The sequence below is a fragment of the Gekko japonicus genome, unplaced genomic scaffold (assembly GCF_001447785.1).
Source record: "Gekko japonicus isolate JY-2015 unplaced genomic scaffold, Gekko_japonicus_V1.1 scaffold6576, whole genome shotgun sequence".
NCBI classification, from domain to species: domain Eukaryota; kingdom Metazoa; phylum Chordata; class Lepidosauria; order Squamata; family Gekkonidae; genus Gekko; species Gekko japonicus.
In genome coordinates this window covers 7,478-22,106 of record NW_015177230.1, presented here as the reverse complement: position 1 = coordinate 22,106, position 14,629 = coordinate 7,478, and the positions used below count along the sequence as shown (strand labels likewise).

Sequence of the window (14,629 nt, the reverse complement as noted above, 5' to 3'; positions counted from 1 at the left end):
GCTAAGATGAGCATCACGGATGTTTGGGGGAGCAGGATGGGCCAGGCCCTTGGCGGGACAAGGCGCCACATGGAACTTGCTCCCAAGAGATAGTCTGTGTCCTTTTCGTGCTCACCAGGGGCAGCTTTTGCGAGAAGACCCCGACAGGCCCTGAAGATGTCCTCTGCCTCCGTCTCCGCCTCCCCTCTCTTGACCGGCTGCCTCTTCCCGACTGAAGGCCAGAGGGGCCTCTGACCCCCAGCTCTTCTCCTCGTGTTCCCCACAAGAAGCTCTGCCGGTCCATCGGACCCAAGGTCATTTGCTCTGAGTGGCAGCTGCCGCCGCCGCGCTCCAGCGTGTGGAGTGGACCCCCTGCCCCGAGTGAGAACTCTGAATCCAGGCGGACTGAATCCCAGAGGAGAGGAGAGACCTGCCGGGATACTTTTCACTGGAACGTGACCTTGGAGAACTAGAGAAGGACTCCACAGCTTAGAGGGAGCGTTGTCCACAACCAGTGTTCCCTCTGAGTTAATGTGAGCTAGCTCACAGTTTTTTAGCTTCCGGCGCACATTTTTTTATCTTAGCTCAGGAAGGAGGGCTCCAGAGCAAACTAATTCACGCAGAAGCCAAATCGCTCGCTCACAACTATAATGCCAGTGGCTCACAAAGTAGAATTTTTGCTCACAGGACTCCACAGCTTAGAGGGAGCGTTGCCCACAACCGGCCTCCCTGGCGGCTCAGCCGGGTCTGAAGGGAAACGGCCGTTTAACTGTCTTTGGGGCTCCACTGCCCACCTGCTCTCCCGATATTCCGAAGGCCCTGATTGGCTGCTACCTGCCCCATGAATATTCCAACCAGGTTTAAAGGCGATTGGTCATTTTTGGGAAATGGGCAGGACTTTGACTTGTCCGTCACTCAGGTCTACATTAGCCTCACCTCTGGGGGACTCCTACCACAGAGACCAAACTTCCTACTAACCACCACTTTGGTATTCAAGAGCTGCACGTTTGGGTTTCAGCACTTGGGAGAAGGGAAGGGGAAAGGGGAGGCGAGGCACAGACTTTGGAAGAGGTCTTAGAAAGAAAAGGACGAGGCTCCGAGAGAGACTGGGAATGACGATGGATACTGGGTTAGAGTAGAGTAATCTGAAAAAGCGGATGTAGCAGAAACTGAGAGACAGATGTGCAGCCAAAGGAAGACTTGAGTGTGTTAAAGCACCAGACTCTCAAATGGCCAAAAAAACATGGGAAGAGGCAGGGCTTGGGAGTAGCCACAGGGGGAAAATGTTTTGAGGGAGGGGCTGCTTTGCTGGGTAGACAGAAAGGGTTCCAGAGTCCCCTGGTGTCAATGGGACTGGGATCCTTTTGTGGAAGCTCATAATAGGATTTAGACTGTAGACTGTACTACTGCATATAGTACATATTATCTGTTTGCTGTATCTATTATCTTGCTCTCACTGCATTATTTTCTTCATATGTAATTCCATTTTCTCCATTGTTTAACACCTCATACGCTGTCCTTTGTTTCAGATTGCTGTAATCCTAGCCCTATTACATTGCTTATTAGATGTCTCATCCTATTATTGCATTGATTTAGTGTGTAACTCACCTGGAGTCTCGATGACAAAGGCGGATGGTAAATAAAGTAGATAAACAAACACTGGAATAAATGATGTTAGTCTTTAAAGCCACTGGACTTCTCTTTTGTTTTTGACCCTAAGAAAACAGGAGAGGTTCTTCGCTCATCATTGGGAGAAGGCATTTTGGGAGGTCCCACTTGACTTCTCTGAGGATCACTGAACCCACCAATACGCCTTTCCTTACAGTAGGGAAGCTTCTTTGCGCCACTCTATGGGCTTGGCTCTCTGGCAAAGTTTTGCTGGGGGAGGGGGGGGGATGAGAACTTTAGGTGACTCTGGTTGGCCAGACTTGGTTGGCAGCAGGTAGGTCCTATATCACATGACTGTATAGTCAGTGTATGGGAACGAACAACTAAGGAGACATGATGGCCACTGGATTATATGGTTTGACAGGGGAATGAGGCATTCATGGAGGTAGCATGGTCCATCAACTGCTGTTGGCCAAACAGCACCTCCATGTTCAGAGGCAGTCTGCATCTGAAAGCCAGTTACCAGGGGTAAGTCTGTGGGTCAGCTGTTCATATCGTGCAGTGAGTCTCCAACACGCCTGTGGCTGGCCGCTTTGGGTGACTAGGATCATGTTGGATGAGACAGACCTTCGGTTTTATCCAGTGGGGCTCTTCCATAGTTCAGAAAGGCACAGGGCATGGAGTCACTGAGTGCATCTTTGGTTCCTAAAGAGGACAGGTAGGCGGAAACTTGTGGACTGAAGCTGTCCGTCATTGTTCCCTGGAGGGAGGTTTGAGACTTTCCCAGGTTGGAAGAATTTGACTTTTGTGCGGTTGCAAGAAGGGTGTGTTTATGATTTCTTAAAAGAGATTTTGGGCAAGAAAGGCGACGGGGCGGAGAAGGATTGTGCCTGAACTGAAAGAGCTGCAGGGAGGGAATGGGGGTGGGGGGAGCTTCCTGAGTAAGATCTCGGCACACAGATGAGTTTCCACATGGGATGATTTCTTCACTTATTTCCCACTCTTAAAGTTGCCTGTGATAAATCTGCAAGAAGTGGCCGGGCTCAGCAGATAGGGCAGAAGAAGGCAGCACCCTCCAAGAAAAAGGGTTAGCCAGAAATCGCCTCCCTCTCGAGCGCCGAAGAATAGATTCTTTTGAACTATGGTGCTGGAGAAGACTCTTGAGAGTCCCTTGGACCGCAAGAAGATCAAATCAGTCAATCCTAAAAGAAATCAACCCTGACTGTTCCCTGGAAGGCCAGATAATGAAACTGAAGCTCAAATACTTTGGCCACCCAATGAGAAGGGAGCACTCACTGGAGAAGACCCTGATGCTGGGAAAGATTGAAGGTCAAAGAAGACGGGGACGGCAAAGGATGAGATAGTTAGACAGTGTCATAGATGCAACGAACATGAAATTGAGCAAACGTCAGAGGATGGCGGAAGACAGGAAGGCCTGGCGTGATCTGATCCATGGAGTCGCGAAGAGTCGGACTCGACTGTGCGACTGAACAACAAAAACTCGAGCCCCAGTCCGGGGGGTGGGCACAATTCTGCCCCTGCCTTGAGGAATTTCCCATCACCCCCGGCCCCTGCTCTTCGTCCAGAGGAAGTCTCCCAGCGCTACGCATTCCCCCATTTTAGTTCCTTTCCTTCCTGGTAAGTGCAGGCAGCCTCTCCTGCCCCCTCCACCTCCTATTCTGCAATCTGCCAGCAGGGGACCTCCTGGGTAAGGTTGCCAGCCTCCAGGTGAGGTCTGGGAGAACTCCCACAGTTACAGCTGAGCTCCACTATTAAAGTCCCTCCACCTCCAATTCTCTGGGAATTTCCCAACCCAGGACTGGCAACCCTGTCCCCAAGCCTCAAACTTCCTGGGGTGAATAACCTGAACCAAGGATGTAGCCCTGCTGATTGAAGGCCGGGGCCTCACGCGATTGCACACAGAGTTTCCTGCACACAGAAAACTAGCACCTCAGGAAGGCTGGGTTGGAATCCTTTTCCTTGAGCTGTTACTTTACTACAACCAAGAAAGTGTTTTGCGTGGAGGCAGGTTCCAGCATATAAGGCCTGTCCCAACCCTCTGCCAGCCTGCATTCCCAAACGAAGGTTTTTCTCTCAGTTTCCTGGGCAGAACTTGATCTATTTGTCAGTATTCCATGGCTGATAATCCAGACTAATCAACACATTCTATATCGCCTACAGTCATTTCCTTTTGTATTTTGGTGTAGTGGTTAAGTGTGCGGTCTCTAATCTGGGAGAACCGGGTTTGATTCCCCACTCCTCCACTTGCACCTGCTGATGTAGCCTTGGGTCAGTCACAAGCTCTGGCACAGCTGTCCTTGGAAAAGAGCAGTTTGTGTCAGAGTTCTCTCAGCCCCACCTACCTCACAGGGTGTCTGTTGTGGGGAGGGGAAGGGAAAGGAGTTTGTAAGCCGCTCTGAGACTCCGAGTGAAGGGCGGGGTATAAATTCAATCTCTTCTTCTTCTTCTATATCCCCACAAATGTTTTTGTTCCCAGAAGTCAAACTGAGACTGCCAGTGATAGGCAAAGACTGGCACCTTTTGTCTCCCTTTTCTCAATTGAACTTAACTTGCTTGATTGAGGGAACTGAAGCACCTTTCAAAAAAACCCGTTAATAATAAGTCATTTGATATTAACGTTCTTCACATTTTCAGCAATCTCCATTTTGGCAACCGTAAGACGATCCCGTTCCTATAGCCTACAGTGGCAAACTCACTTAAAGCTCCCATTAAATAGCCTTCTTTTATTTATATAAAACATTTATAAGCCTCCTTTCTTTCTCACAGAGGTCAAGGTGGTTTACAACACAGATAAAACACATAAACTATATTAAAAACAATAAAACCAAACTTTAAAGTCCCAACTCAGGACTGCTCCTAAACTTAACCAAATGTAGTCCTAAATAAAACCACCTTCAACCACCTCCCAAAGATCACAAGTGAGGAGGGGACCAGGCTCATCTCCCTGGGGAGGTTGTTCCATCATCATGGGGCGGCCACTGAAAAGGCCCTCTCTGTACCTACCAGACAAGTTTCTTTGATTGGTGGGAAAGTCAGGAGGGCCTCGCCCTGTGATCTTAATTCCCAGGAATCCATGGGAGATGGTTCTTCCCTAACCCTGGTCCCAAGCCATGTACAGCTTTAAAGGTCAAAACCAACACCTTGAATTCGGCTCAGGAGCCAGCGTAACTGCTGTAATATGCGGGTCACAAGCTCCCAATAGCTGGCTGTGACCAACAGTCTAGCCAAATTTCAAAACGATTGGACCAGGGGATCCAATTCTATGAGCTCCCAAAGAAGGTGCTCCCATCCTGCATTATTTCCAATAGAGGGAAAGCATTTAAAAGGAACGCAGTCCCTTTAAATGCGACAGCAGCTCACCTGGAACTCATTTAGGAGCATCACTCTCCGGAGCCTCCCTCCCCTCTCCCGGAGCCTCCTGGTAAGTCCCCCAGCAACCCTAGTCTGGGTGGTGGGTTTGTAGGGAAACAAACACTCCCCCTTCCTCGGAAGCAGAATCTAAGGAGCATCTCTTCCCCAAAGCAGAGCTGATCTGCCCCACTCCCTGTGGCAGCCATTTTGTGCCTCTCCCTGCCCACCCATGGCAACCATTTGGGAGTGCCATCCACTATCCACTACGCAGATTCCGTGGATTGGTGGTCTGACTCCGTATAAAACAACTTCACAGAAGCCTTCAGATGCGCAGCTGCATCCCGTTGTGAATTAGCCCTTTTCAGTCACTAAGTTTTCCTACGTCCACAGGTAGAACATGCTACATGCAGTCCCCATGAGATGCTATTTTGTCAAGTATGTGTGTCCCATGAGAAAAATCTCCACATTGTTAAGAGGGGCTGTGGCTCACTGGCAGAGCATCTGCTTGGCATGCCGAAGGTCCCAGGTTCAATCCCCGGCATCCCCAGTTAGAAAGGGTCAGGGAGGAGCTGACGGGAAAGACCTCGGCCGGAACCCTGGAAAGCTGCTGCCAGTCTGCGTAGACAGTACTGACCCTGATGGACCGATGCACTGACTCAGCACAAGGTAATGATGACGAAACTCTCCGGATTAACAATTTCTGTTTCGTAGAGCCTTCATCAAAGTTCAACAACATAAAGATGTCATTCCTTATTTTTCAAAGAACAATCCTTCCATTCTCAAAATATATAGTTTCTAATCCATGCCATGGAATACATTTTAATACCTGTTTTCACAAAGCAGGCAAGCTAATCATAACAACCTTGCCTGCTTGCCTGCTTTGTGAAAACATGTATTAGAATTTATTCCATGGCATGGATTAGAAACTGTATATTTTGAGAATGGAAGGATTGCTCTTTGAAAAATAAGAATGACATCTTTGTGTTGTTGATCTTTGATGAAGGCTCTTGTTGTTGTTCAGTCGCACAGTCGAGTCCGACTCTTCGTGACCCCGTGGACCAGATCCTGCCAGGCCCTCCTGTCTTCCGCCGTCCTCTGAAGTTGGCTCAATTTCATGTTCGTTGCATTGATGACACTGTCTAACCATCTCATCCTTTGCCGTCCCCGTCTTCTTTGACCTTCAATCTTTCCCAGCTCTACGAAGGCTCTACGAAACGGAAATTGTTAATCCGGAGAGTTTCGTCATCATTACCTTGTGAAGACTTCTTTGTTTGTATGTCTGAAAAAAACAAATGGACTTTCGGCATTACATGGAAATATAGATTTTTGTGATATAAACTGCGGCAATTTTTGCACCGTTTCCTTTTTGTGTTTTGCTTTACTGTAATGCGGACTGTGACCTTCTTGCTTTTCTCTGACTCAGTACAAGGCAGCTTCATGTGTGTTCATGTGTTCAGATAAAATGGTAAACATGCACATGAGAAGTAGCACATGCAGTGCTTTCTTCCCATGGGTATGGTAAAACTATAACCCTGAAAAGGCCTATAGTTTCCTGGCAACAGTGGAGTGGGGTCTACCAGTATGGTTTGGCCTACACGGAAGGGTACTGAGATAAAATGCAAATGGTTATTAGTGGCTGTAGAGGTTTTCTAACAACAGCTAATTGTCAGGAGCAGAAAGTGCCATTACTCTCTCCAATGAGCTTCATGGTTGGCTGGATACTTGAACCCAGAACTCCCTGCTCTTAATCCTACACTCTAACCACTACACTGGACTAGTTCTTCCTTCATGCAATCGCTTCTTGCGCTGTCTCATTTGTACGGTTTGAATCTCCTCATGGATTCCTTGGCTCAGACAGGAGCGTCTCCCACAGCCTGAACGCCAGAACGATGACTTCTCTTATGTTTGATACATGCTGAGTTCAGTTTAAAGTTTTTGCCACATTCAGAACATTTGTAGGGCTTCTCTCCTGTATGAGTTCTCTGATGGGCCGTGAGATGAGCTTTCTGACTGAACCCACTGTCGCAGAACGAACACTTGAACGGTTTCTCACTTGTGTGTGTTCTTCTGTGAACAATAAGGTGAGATCTCTGGCTGAAACTTTTCTTACAGTCCAAGCATTTATATGGTTTCTCTCCTGTATGGATCCTCTCATGTTTGGTGAGGCTCGAACTCAGGAGGAAACTCTTTCCACAGTCCAAGCATTTATGCAGTTTCTCTCCTGTATGGATCTTCTGGTGTCTGTTAAGGTCAGGTCCCCGCCGGAAGCTTTTCCCACAATCTAAACACTTGTAAGGTTTTACTCCCGTGTGGATTCCTTGGTGCGAGGTGAGATGGGAACGCCGATGGAAAGATTTTCCGCAGTCCAAGCAGGGGAACAATTTCTCTGCTCTGTGGGTTCTCTGGTGTTTGCGGAGGTGGGATTGCCGGCTGAAGATTTTACCACAGTCTGGGCATTGTTGAGGTTTCATGCCCATGTGAGTTCTCTTATGCTTGAGGAGGAGGACACTCTGACTAAACAGTTTCCCACACTTGTTACATGCCTTTTGTCTCCCATCCTTACCAATCGTCTTCTGGACAGCGACTTTCTTGACATCCTGACCACCATCCTGAGGAGGAATGGGTTTCTTCTCTTCGGCTCCTGTTTTGTTTTTCTGCTGCCTTGTTGATCTGCGTTGAGGCCCAGATGACTCCCCTCCCTCATGACTCTGGAGAGGCCTGTCCTTTGTGCTTCCGAAAGAAGTGTCATGAGATACATTCTGCTCAGAATTGTCTGGCGGTACATTATTCTCCACCCTATTCTCAACAACATGAGCTGGAATAAAGGAGGGGGAAGAGACATATATGAATAAGTTTGACTTTTGGTTCCACTTTCCCATTCTACAGTCCTGTGGGTTGAAGCGCTCAGCCCCGCCTCCCACCTTGGGGTTCCCTGACAGGCTCCATTAAACTTGACTTTGGTTTATTCTATTATATTTTACCATGCTCTTTCTCGGAGAACCTTAGGATTCCCCCCCTACATTTTAGCTACGAGCTACGTATGAGCTACAGCCGCCCCCGTTCTTGAAGGCACAGCCCCACAAGAATTTCTCCAGTAAAAGCTTTTTTCAATCATTTAAAAACATTTTTAAAGAGGTGTGCTCCTTTAAGAAGAGTGGGGTGCTGTAGTTGACTAATTCCTGCACTGAGCAAGGGAGTTGGAGTAGGTGACCTCTAGGATACCTTCTAAATCTGTGTCAAGAAACTGGTCTCTTTTAAGAGAGTTTTTCTGCCTAAGTGTTAGCTTCCTTGACTATAGAAGTCATCAGCCCCACCTGCCGGCCTGTTATCAGAATTCTTGCTTAGGCTGGCAGAAGTGATTAACTTGCAGCCAGTGTGTCCCTCTAAGCTGAGTTAGTGTGAGCTAGTGTTTTTAGCCTCCGACTCACACATTTTTGTCTTAGCTCAGGAAGGATGGCTCCAGAGCAAACTAATTTATGCAGTAGCCAAATTGCTTGCTCACAACTTTAAATGCCAGTAGATCACAAAGTAGAATATTTGCACATAAGATTCCACAGCTTAGAGGGAGCCTTGCTTGCAGCAGCTGAGAACTGTCATCTAAAGTGGTCTTCTAAGTTTGAGGAACTTTTACGGAGCAGGTCTGGAGACACAAAGGGTTTGATCTCGAAACTGTATAAAATATTAATTACAGCATCCACACTGGAAAACCTGAAATCTCAAACATGATGGCAAATGGATTGCCAAGGTCAATTACAGGAACATGACTGGGAAAGTATTAGGAGATTGCCTAACATTACTTCAAAAATCTTTGCCATTAAATTTAACTTGTTTAAGGTCTTAAACCAATGGTATTTGCCACCGGCTAGGCTACACAGAATGAACCCAACAATACACAAATTTCGTTGCAAAAATTGTAGGCTAGTAGCAGGCTATATCCATTGTTGGTGGCACTGCCCAGTAATAAATAAGTTTGGGAAACAAATGTTAACACAGATCAAACTTTACGGGGGTCAACTTACCATTTTGTCCAGAAACGGGCCTGTTGGACTCTTGGCCTGGCATACCTGAAAATAAATTAAAAAAACACTTTAGCAATGACTCTAATTGCGACTGCTAGAATAAGTGTTGCCCAAAAATGAAGAGACTCATCGGGCCCCACTATACAACAGTGGCAAAATAAGATATGGGAACAATTTGTATATGGTAAGATCTCTCCACAGGGGAGTAGTAATAACACAGGCAAATACCGAAACATTTTTTAAAGAGTCCTGATGAGGTACATTTCCGTAATATTGTAATCAGTGGCTCCCTGAGCCATTTCTGGTCAGGAAAACAGTGTGAGGAGCAGAAGGTGTAAGCCAAATAAGGTTCCTGAGAATCAGGTTTTACAAATGGCTGTGAGCACCCGACACATAACTCCCCCCAGGGCACATTTGGTTTGACAGAAACCACAGTTGGCCTGGGGTGGACATTAAACCCACAGTCAGAAGGAGAAGAAGAGTTGGTTTTTATACGTTGCCTTCCTCTGCTTTAAAGAGTCTCAAAGTGGCTTACAATCGCCTCCCTTTCCTCTCTCCACAACAGACACCTTGTGAGGAAGGTGGGGCTGAGGGAGTTCTGAGAGAACTGGTACTGGTCCAAGGTCACAGCAGGCATCATGTGGAGGAGTGGGTAATCAAACCTGCTTCTCCAGATAAGAGTCCAGCGCTCTCAACCACTACACCAATCTGGCCTGGTAGCAGGCCTGGAAGGATACAGTCCTCTGATTAGACCGCACTGGGTGGTACAGACCGGTGGTTTCTCTCACCTGTACTGATGGCTTCACAGTGATTCCTCTTGTCAGGGACCTGAGAATTGGGAACCAGGAAGCATGCCCCTTTCCCTTCTTCCGCCCAGGGTGTCCTATCAGACTTGGTGAGGGAAAGCACTGTTGCCAGGGAGAAATGAGAAAAGGGGGGGGGAGACTTATTGGTGGCAGTCATGTGTTACTATACCATCTCTAAATCTCCCAGCAAAAGTCTTACACAGCAGAGTGTATGTGCATTCACTGTAGGCTTCCCAAGTCCCCCCGGGGGGTGGGGAAAACCCTGCTCGAGAGGCCCGTTCCCCACCACCGGCGCATCAGGCCCCGGGGGGAACCTCCCCCCGGACGTGCGCATCACCCAGAAGTGACGCGACCACACCGGGCACGCTGGGGGCGGGGCCACGGGAATTCCACGTATGCTGTACACTCCCCTTCCTCTCCCCACAACAGACACCTTGTGAGGTAGGTGGGGCTGAGAGAGTTCTGAGAGAACTGGGACTGGCCCAAGGTCACCCAGCAGGCATCATGTGGAGTAGGGAACCAAACCTGCTTCTCCAGGTTAGAGTCCAGCGCTCTTAACCACTACACCACTCTGGCCTGGTAGCAGGCCTGGAAGGAACAATCCTCTGATTAGACCGCACTGGGTGGTACGGACCGGTGGTTTCTCTCACCTGTACTGATGGCTGCACAGTGGTTCCTCTTGTCAGGGACCTGAGGACTTGGAATCGGGAAGCATGCCCCTTTCCCTTCTTCCGCCCAGGGTGTCCTATCAGACTTGGTGAGGGAAAGGACTGTTGCCAGGGAGAAATGAGAAAGGGGGGGGAGGAAGAGTTATTGGTGGCAGTCATGTTCTACTACACCATCTCTCTAAATCTCCCAGCAAAAGTCTTACACAGCAGAGTGGAAAAGTCCATGGATTGTTGGTGTGTGGCCCCGTGTGTAAACAAGGGTGCTATGTGGGGACAGGGGACAGGGATTATAGATCATATCCAGCATACTGAGGACAAAACTAGACGTGACAACAGCCTTGGAGCTAACCTGTGGCCACCAACACCATTTCTGAGGAGAATTTAGCCAGTCTGAAATGGCTGTTGAAGGTGGCAACAGGCGCTCTTGTCCCCCTTCCCCTATGCCTTTTGAAGTGTGGAAACAGCTGTGGGGGGGGACCCTGGCCTGATACTTTAAAAGGCACAAAAGGGGGGAGCAAGATCGCCTTTTGCTGCCATCCTGTGTGCCCAATCAGGATTGGGTTCACACAGCAATTTTAAAATGGCTACATTCTTATTTAAAATGGCACTGGGTGCCACAGATCGGTCCCATGGCCGCCGTCAGATCTAGTTTGGCCCTGAATTTGTGGCATCCTCAGACCAAAATACACGATCCAGTGTTGAAAATATTTTTGTGTTATGTAATAATCTCTGTTTATGATATTTAAGTATTTATTTGTAGGCCACCTTTTCACAATGCCCAATGAGGCTGACAGAACTGGTTTCTATAATGATTACTCTCACCACGTGGCACCCCCCCACACACAAATCTTACAGAAGCTTCCGTTCCCCACCCAAATCTGACACGTGCCTTATCCTGGCCTTTCTTCTCTCGACCTTTGTAGCTCTCAAGGCCAAACTGCAGGTTCAAGTTTTTAACAAGCTGAATCCATGTTCCCACATGGAAAGAGGGCTGGGGGAGAGTTGTTTCCCTGTTTTTGCTTCTCCACGTGGAGTATTCGATGCACACAGAGCAGCAAAAATGGGGAAATGGCTGGGGGAGGGGGACAGTAGCCCTTCTTTTCCCCACAACAGTGTTCTGAGAGTATTTGGGCTCTTATTTTAAAAAGTCACCCCCCTCAACTGCTGCATGACTGCAGCGAACCAGACTTGGGTCTGGGAACCCCGGACTCAACTCGTTAAAAACCCGACCGAGCAGTTTAGGACTTCACAGATACACTTCTGTCCCCCATTTTAGTGCTTGTTGTGGGAAACGTTCTGTGTGCTGTGGAAGAGAATGAAAATGTCAACCAATCAGTGAGTGCCTTCACTCTGATTTACCTGCATGACATCACCACATAGCCAAATCCAGTTGGGTTCATGGGAATTCGCTCTGTGTGTGTGTGTTAGGAGGGTAGGGCTGCCAAATCCCCCCGGGGGGCGGATTTCCCCGCCCCTCGCTTTGGAGGCCCGATTTCCGCCGCAGCGGAATTGGGCCCTGGGGGAAAACCCTCCCCGGCGTGCACGTCAGCCGGATGTGACGTGATGACGCCGGGCATGCTGGGGGCGGGGCCACAGCCATTTGAGGGGAAAACATAGAGTCCGGGAGCCCCCTGCCGCAAGAAGAAACAGGTTTGGCAACCCTATAGGAGGGGGTCATCAGGAAGGCCGAATGAAGGTAGTGCTTCCTCCCTTCCTGATTCAGCTTGGTGATGTCGCCATAAAACCAAAGCTGATTGGCTGCATGTCACCATGCTCTAAATTGTCCTGTTCATATGCTCCGGTGAATACATGTACAATCCGTGTGTACTTGACAGTTCTTTATATGCGTCTCACGTCGCAGTCAACTCATGTACAGCTGGACATGTGGCTGAAATCACACATTTATCCAGGTGCTGGTCCCTGGTTTCCCTTGTAAAGTGAACACACATTGGTTCTTTCTTACAAACAGATATATGCGTGTACAGGCAGGATGTATGTGCATTCATTGTAACACGCAAACAGGGCTAGTGAATGCACATATAATCCACGTATGCTGTACACTCCCCTTTCTCTCCCCACAACAGACACCTTGTGAGGTAGGTGGGGCTGAGAGTTCTGAGAGAACTGGTAATGGCCCAAGGTCATCCAGCAGGCATCATGTGGAGGAGGAGTGGGTAATCAAACCTGCTTCTCCAGATTAGAGTCCAGTGCTCTTAAACACTACACCAATCCGGCCTGGTAGCAGGCCTGGAAGGAACAGTTCTCTGGGTAGTACGGACCGATGGTTTCTCTCACCTGTATTGATGGCTTCACAGTGGTTCCTCTTGTCAGGGACCTGAGAACTTGGAATTGGGAAGCATGCCCCTTTCCCTTCTTCCGCCCAGGGTGTCCTATCAGACTTGGTGAGGGAAAGCACTGTTGCCAGGGAGAAATGAGAAAAGGGGGGGGGAGAGGAAGAGTTATTGGTGGCAGTCATGTGTTGCTAAATTATCTTTCTAAATATCCCAGCAAAAGTTTTACACAGAAGAGTGGCAAAGTCCATGGATTGTTTGTGTGTGGCCCCGTGTGTATACAAGGGTGCTATGTGGAGACGGGGGAGAGGGATTGTAGATCATATCCAGCATACTGGGGACAAAACGAGATGTGACAATAGCCTTGGGGCCAACCTGTGGCTACCAACACCATTTCTGAGGAGAATTAGGCATTCTGAAATGGCTGTTGAGGATGCCAACAGGCGACCTTGTCCCCACCCCCCACACCTTTTAAGTGGGGAAACAGCTGTGTGTGTGTGTGGGGGGGTCCTGACCTGATACGTTAAAAGGCACAAAAGGGGGAAGCAAGATTACTTATTGCTGCCATGCTGTGTGCCTAATCAGGACTGGGCTCACACAGGAATTTTAAAGTGGCTAAATTATCATTTAAAATGGCACTAAGGGCAGCCATGGGTTGGTCCCATGACCGCCGTCACAACTAATTTGGACCTGAATTTGGGGCATCCTCACCCCCAAATACACAATCCAGTGCTGAAAACATTTTGGTGATATGTAAAAATATTTATTTCAAAATTACTGTTAATTTGTCCATTTCTGCGACTTCCATAAGTTTCATAGCTAATTCCTTTCTCTTAGGAATCTTTTCTTGTTTCCAGTACTTAGCTATTAAAATTCTAGCCACTGTGAGCATGTATGTTAATATATACAATTCATTCCCTTTATATTCATTGGGAATTATGTTTAACAAGTATATCTCTGGACACAGTTTTAAGTTAATATGTAACACTTCTGTTATTATATTGCTTATGGGGGAGAGTTGTTTCCCTGTTTTTGCTTCTCCACGTGGAGTATTCGATGCACACAGAGCAGCAAAAATGGGGAAATGGCTGGGGGAGGTGGGCAGTAGCCCTTCTTTTCCCCACAACAGTGTTCTGAGCATGTTTGGGCTCTCTTTTTAAAAAGCCATCCCCCACAGAGTGACTGTAGCGAACCAGAGTCGAGTCGGGGGACCCCGGACTCAACTCATTAAAAACCCAACCGAGGAGTTCAGGACTTCACATTCTGATACACCTCTGTCCACCATTTTGGTGCTTGTTGTGGGAAACGTTCTGTGTGCTGTGGAAGAGAATGAAAATGTCAACCAATCAGTGAGTGTCTTCACTCTGATTTACCTGCATGACATCACCACATAGCCAAATCCAGTCGGGTTCATGGGAATTCGCTTTGTGTGTGTGTCTTGGGAGGGGGTCATCAGGAAGGCCGAGTGAAGGTAGTGCTTCCTCCCTTCCTGATTCAGCTTGGTGATGTCGCCATAAAACCAAAGCTGATTGGCTGCATGTCACCATGCTCTAAACAGTCCTGTTCATAAGCTCTGGTGAATACATGTACAATCCGTGTGCACTTGACAGTTCTTTATATGCGCGTTGGGTAATTCTCACGTCGCAGTCAACTCATGTACAGCTGGACATGTGGCTGAAATCACACATTTATCCAGGTGCTGGTCCCTGGTTTCACTTGTAAAGTGAACACACATTGGTTCTTTCTTACAAACAGATATATGCATGTACAGGCAGGATGTATGAGCATTCACTGTAACACGCAAACAGGGCTAGTGAATGCACATACAATCCACGTATGCTGTACACTCCCCTTCCTCTCCCCACAACAGACACCTTGTGAGGTAG

At 48.1% G+C, this 14,629-nt stretch overlaps 1 protein-coding gene across 1 annotated transcript in view; it reads right to left on the bottom strand.

Moving 5' to 3' along the window:
• Positions 1–6,809: 6,809 nt before the first annotated feature.
• The window catches only part of LOC107124888 (zinc finger protein 135-like), a gene marked incomplete at its 5' end in the record, with an annotated part of 12,779 nt that continues 4,959 nt past the window's right edge, over positions 6,810–14,629 (bottom strand). Inside the window, 4 exons of the mRNA XM_015428390.1 lie at positions 6,810–7,774; positions 9,767–9,886; positions 10,435–10,554; positions 12,748–12,867. Of these exons, the coding sequence (XP_015283876.1) occupies positions 6,810–7,774; positions 9,767–9,886; positions 10,435–10,554; positions 12,748–12,867 (1,325 nt within the window). The remainder of the gene's footprint in view (positions 7,775–9,766; positions 9,887–10,434; positions 10,555–12,747; positions 12,868–14,629) is intronic.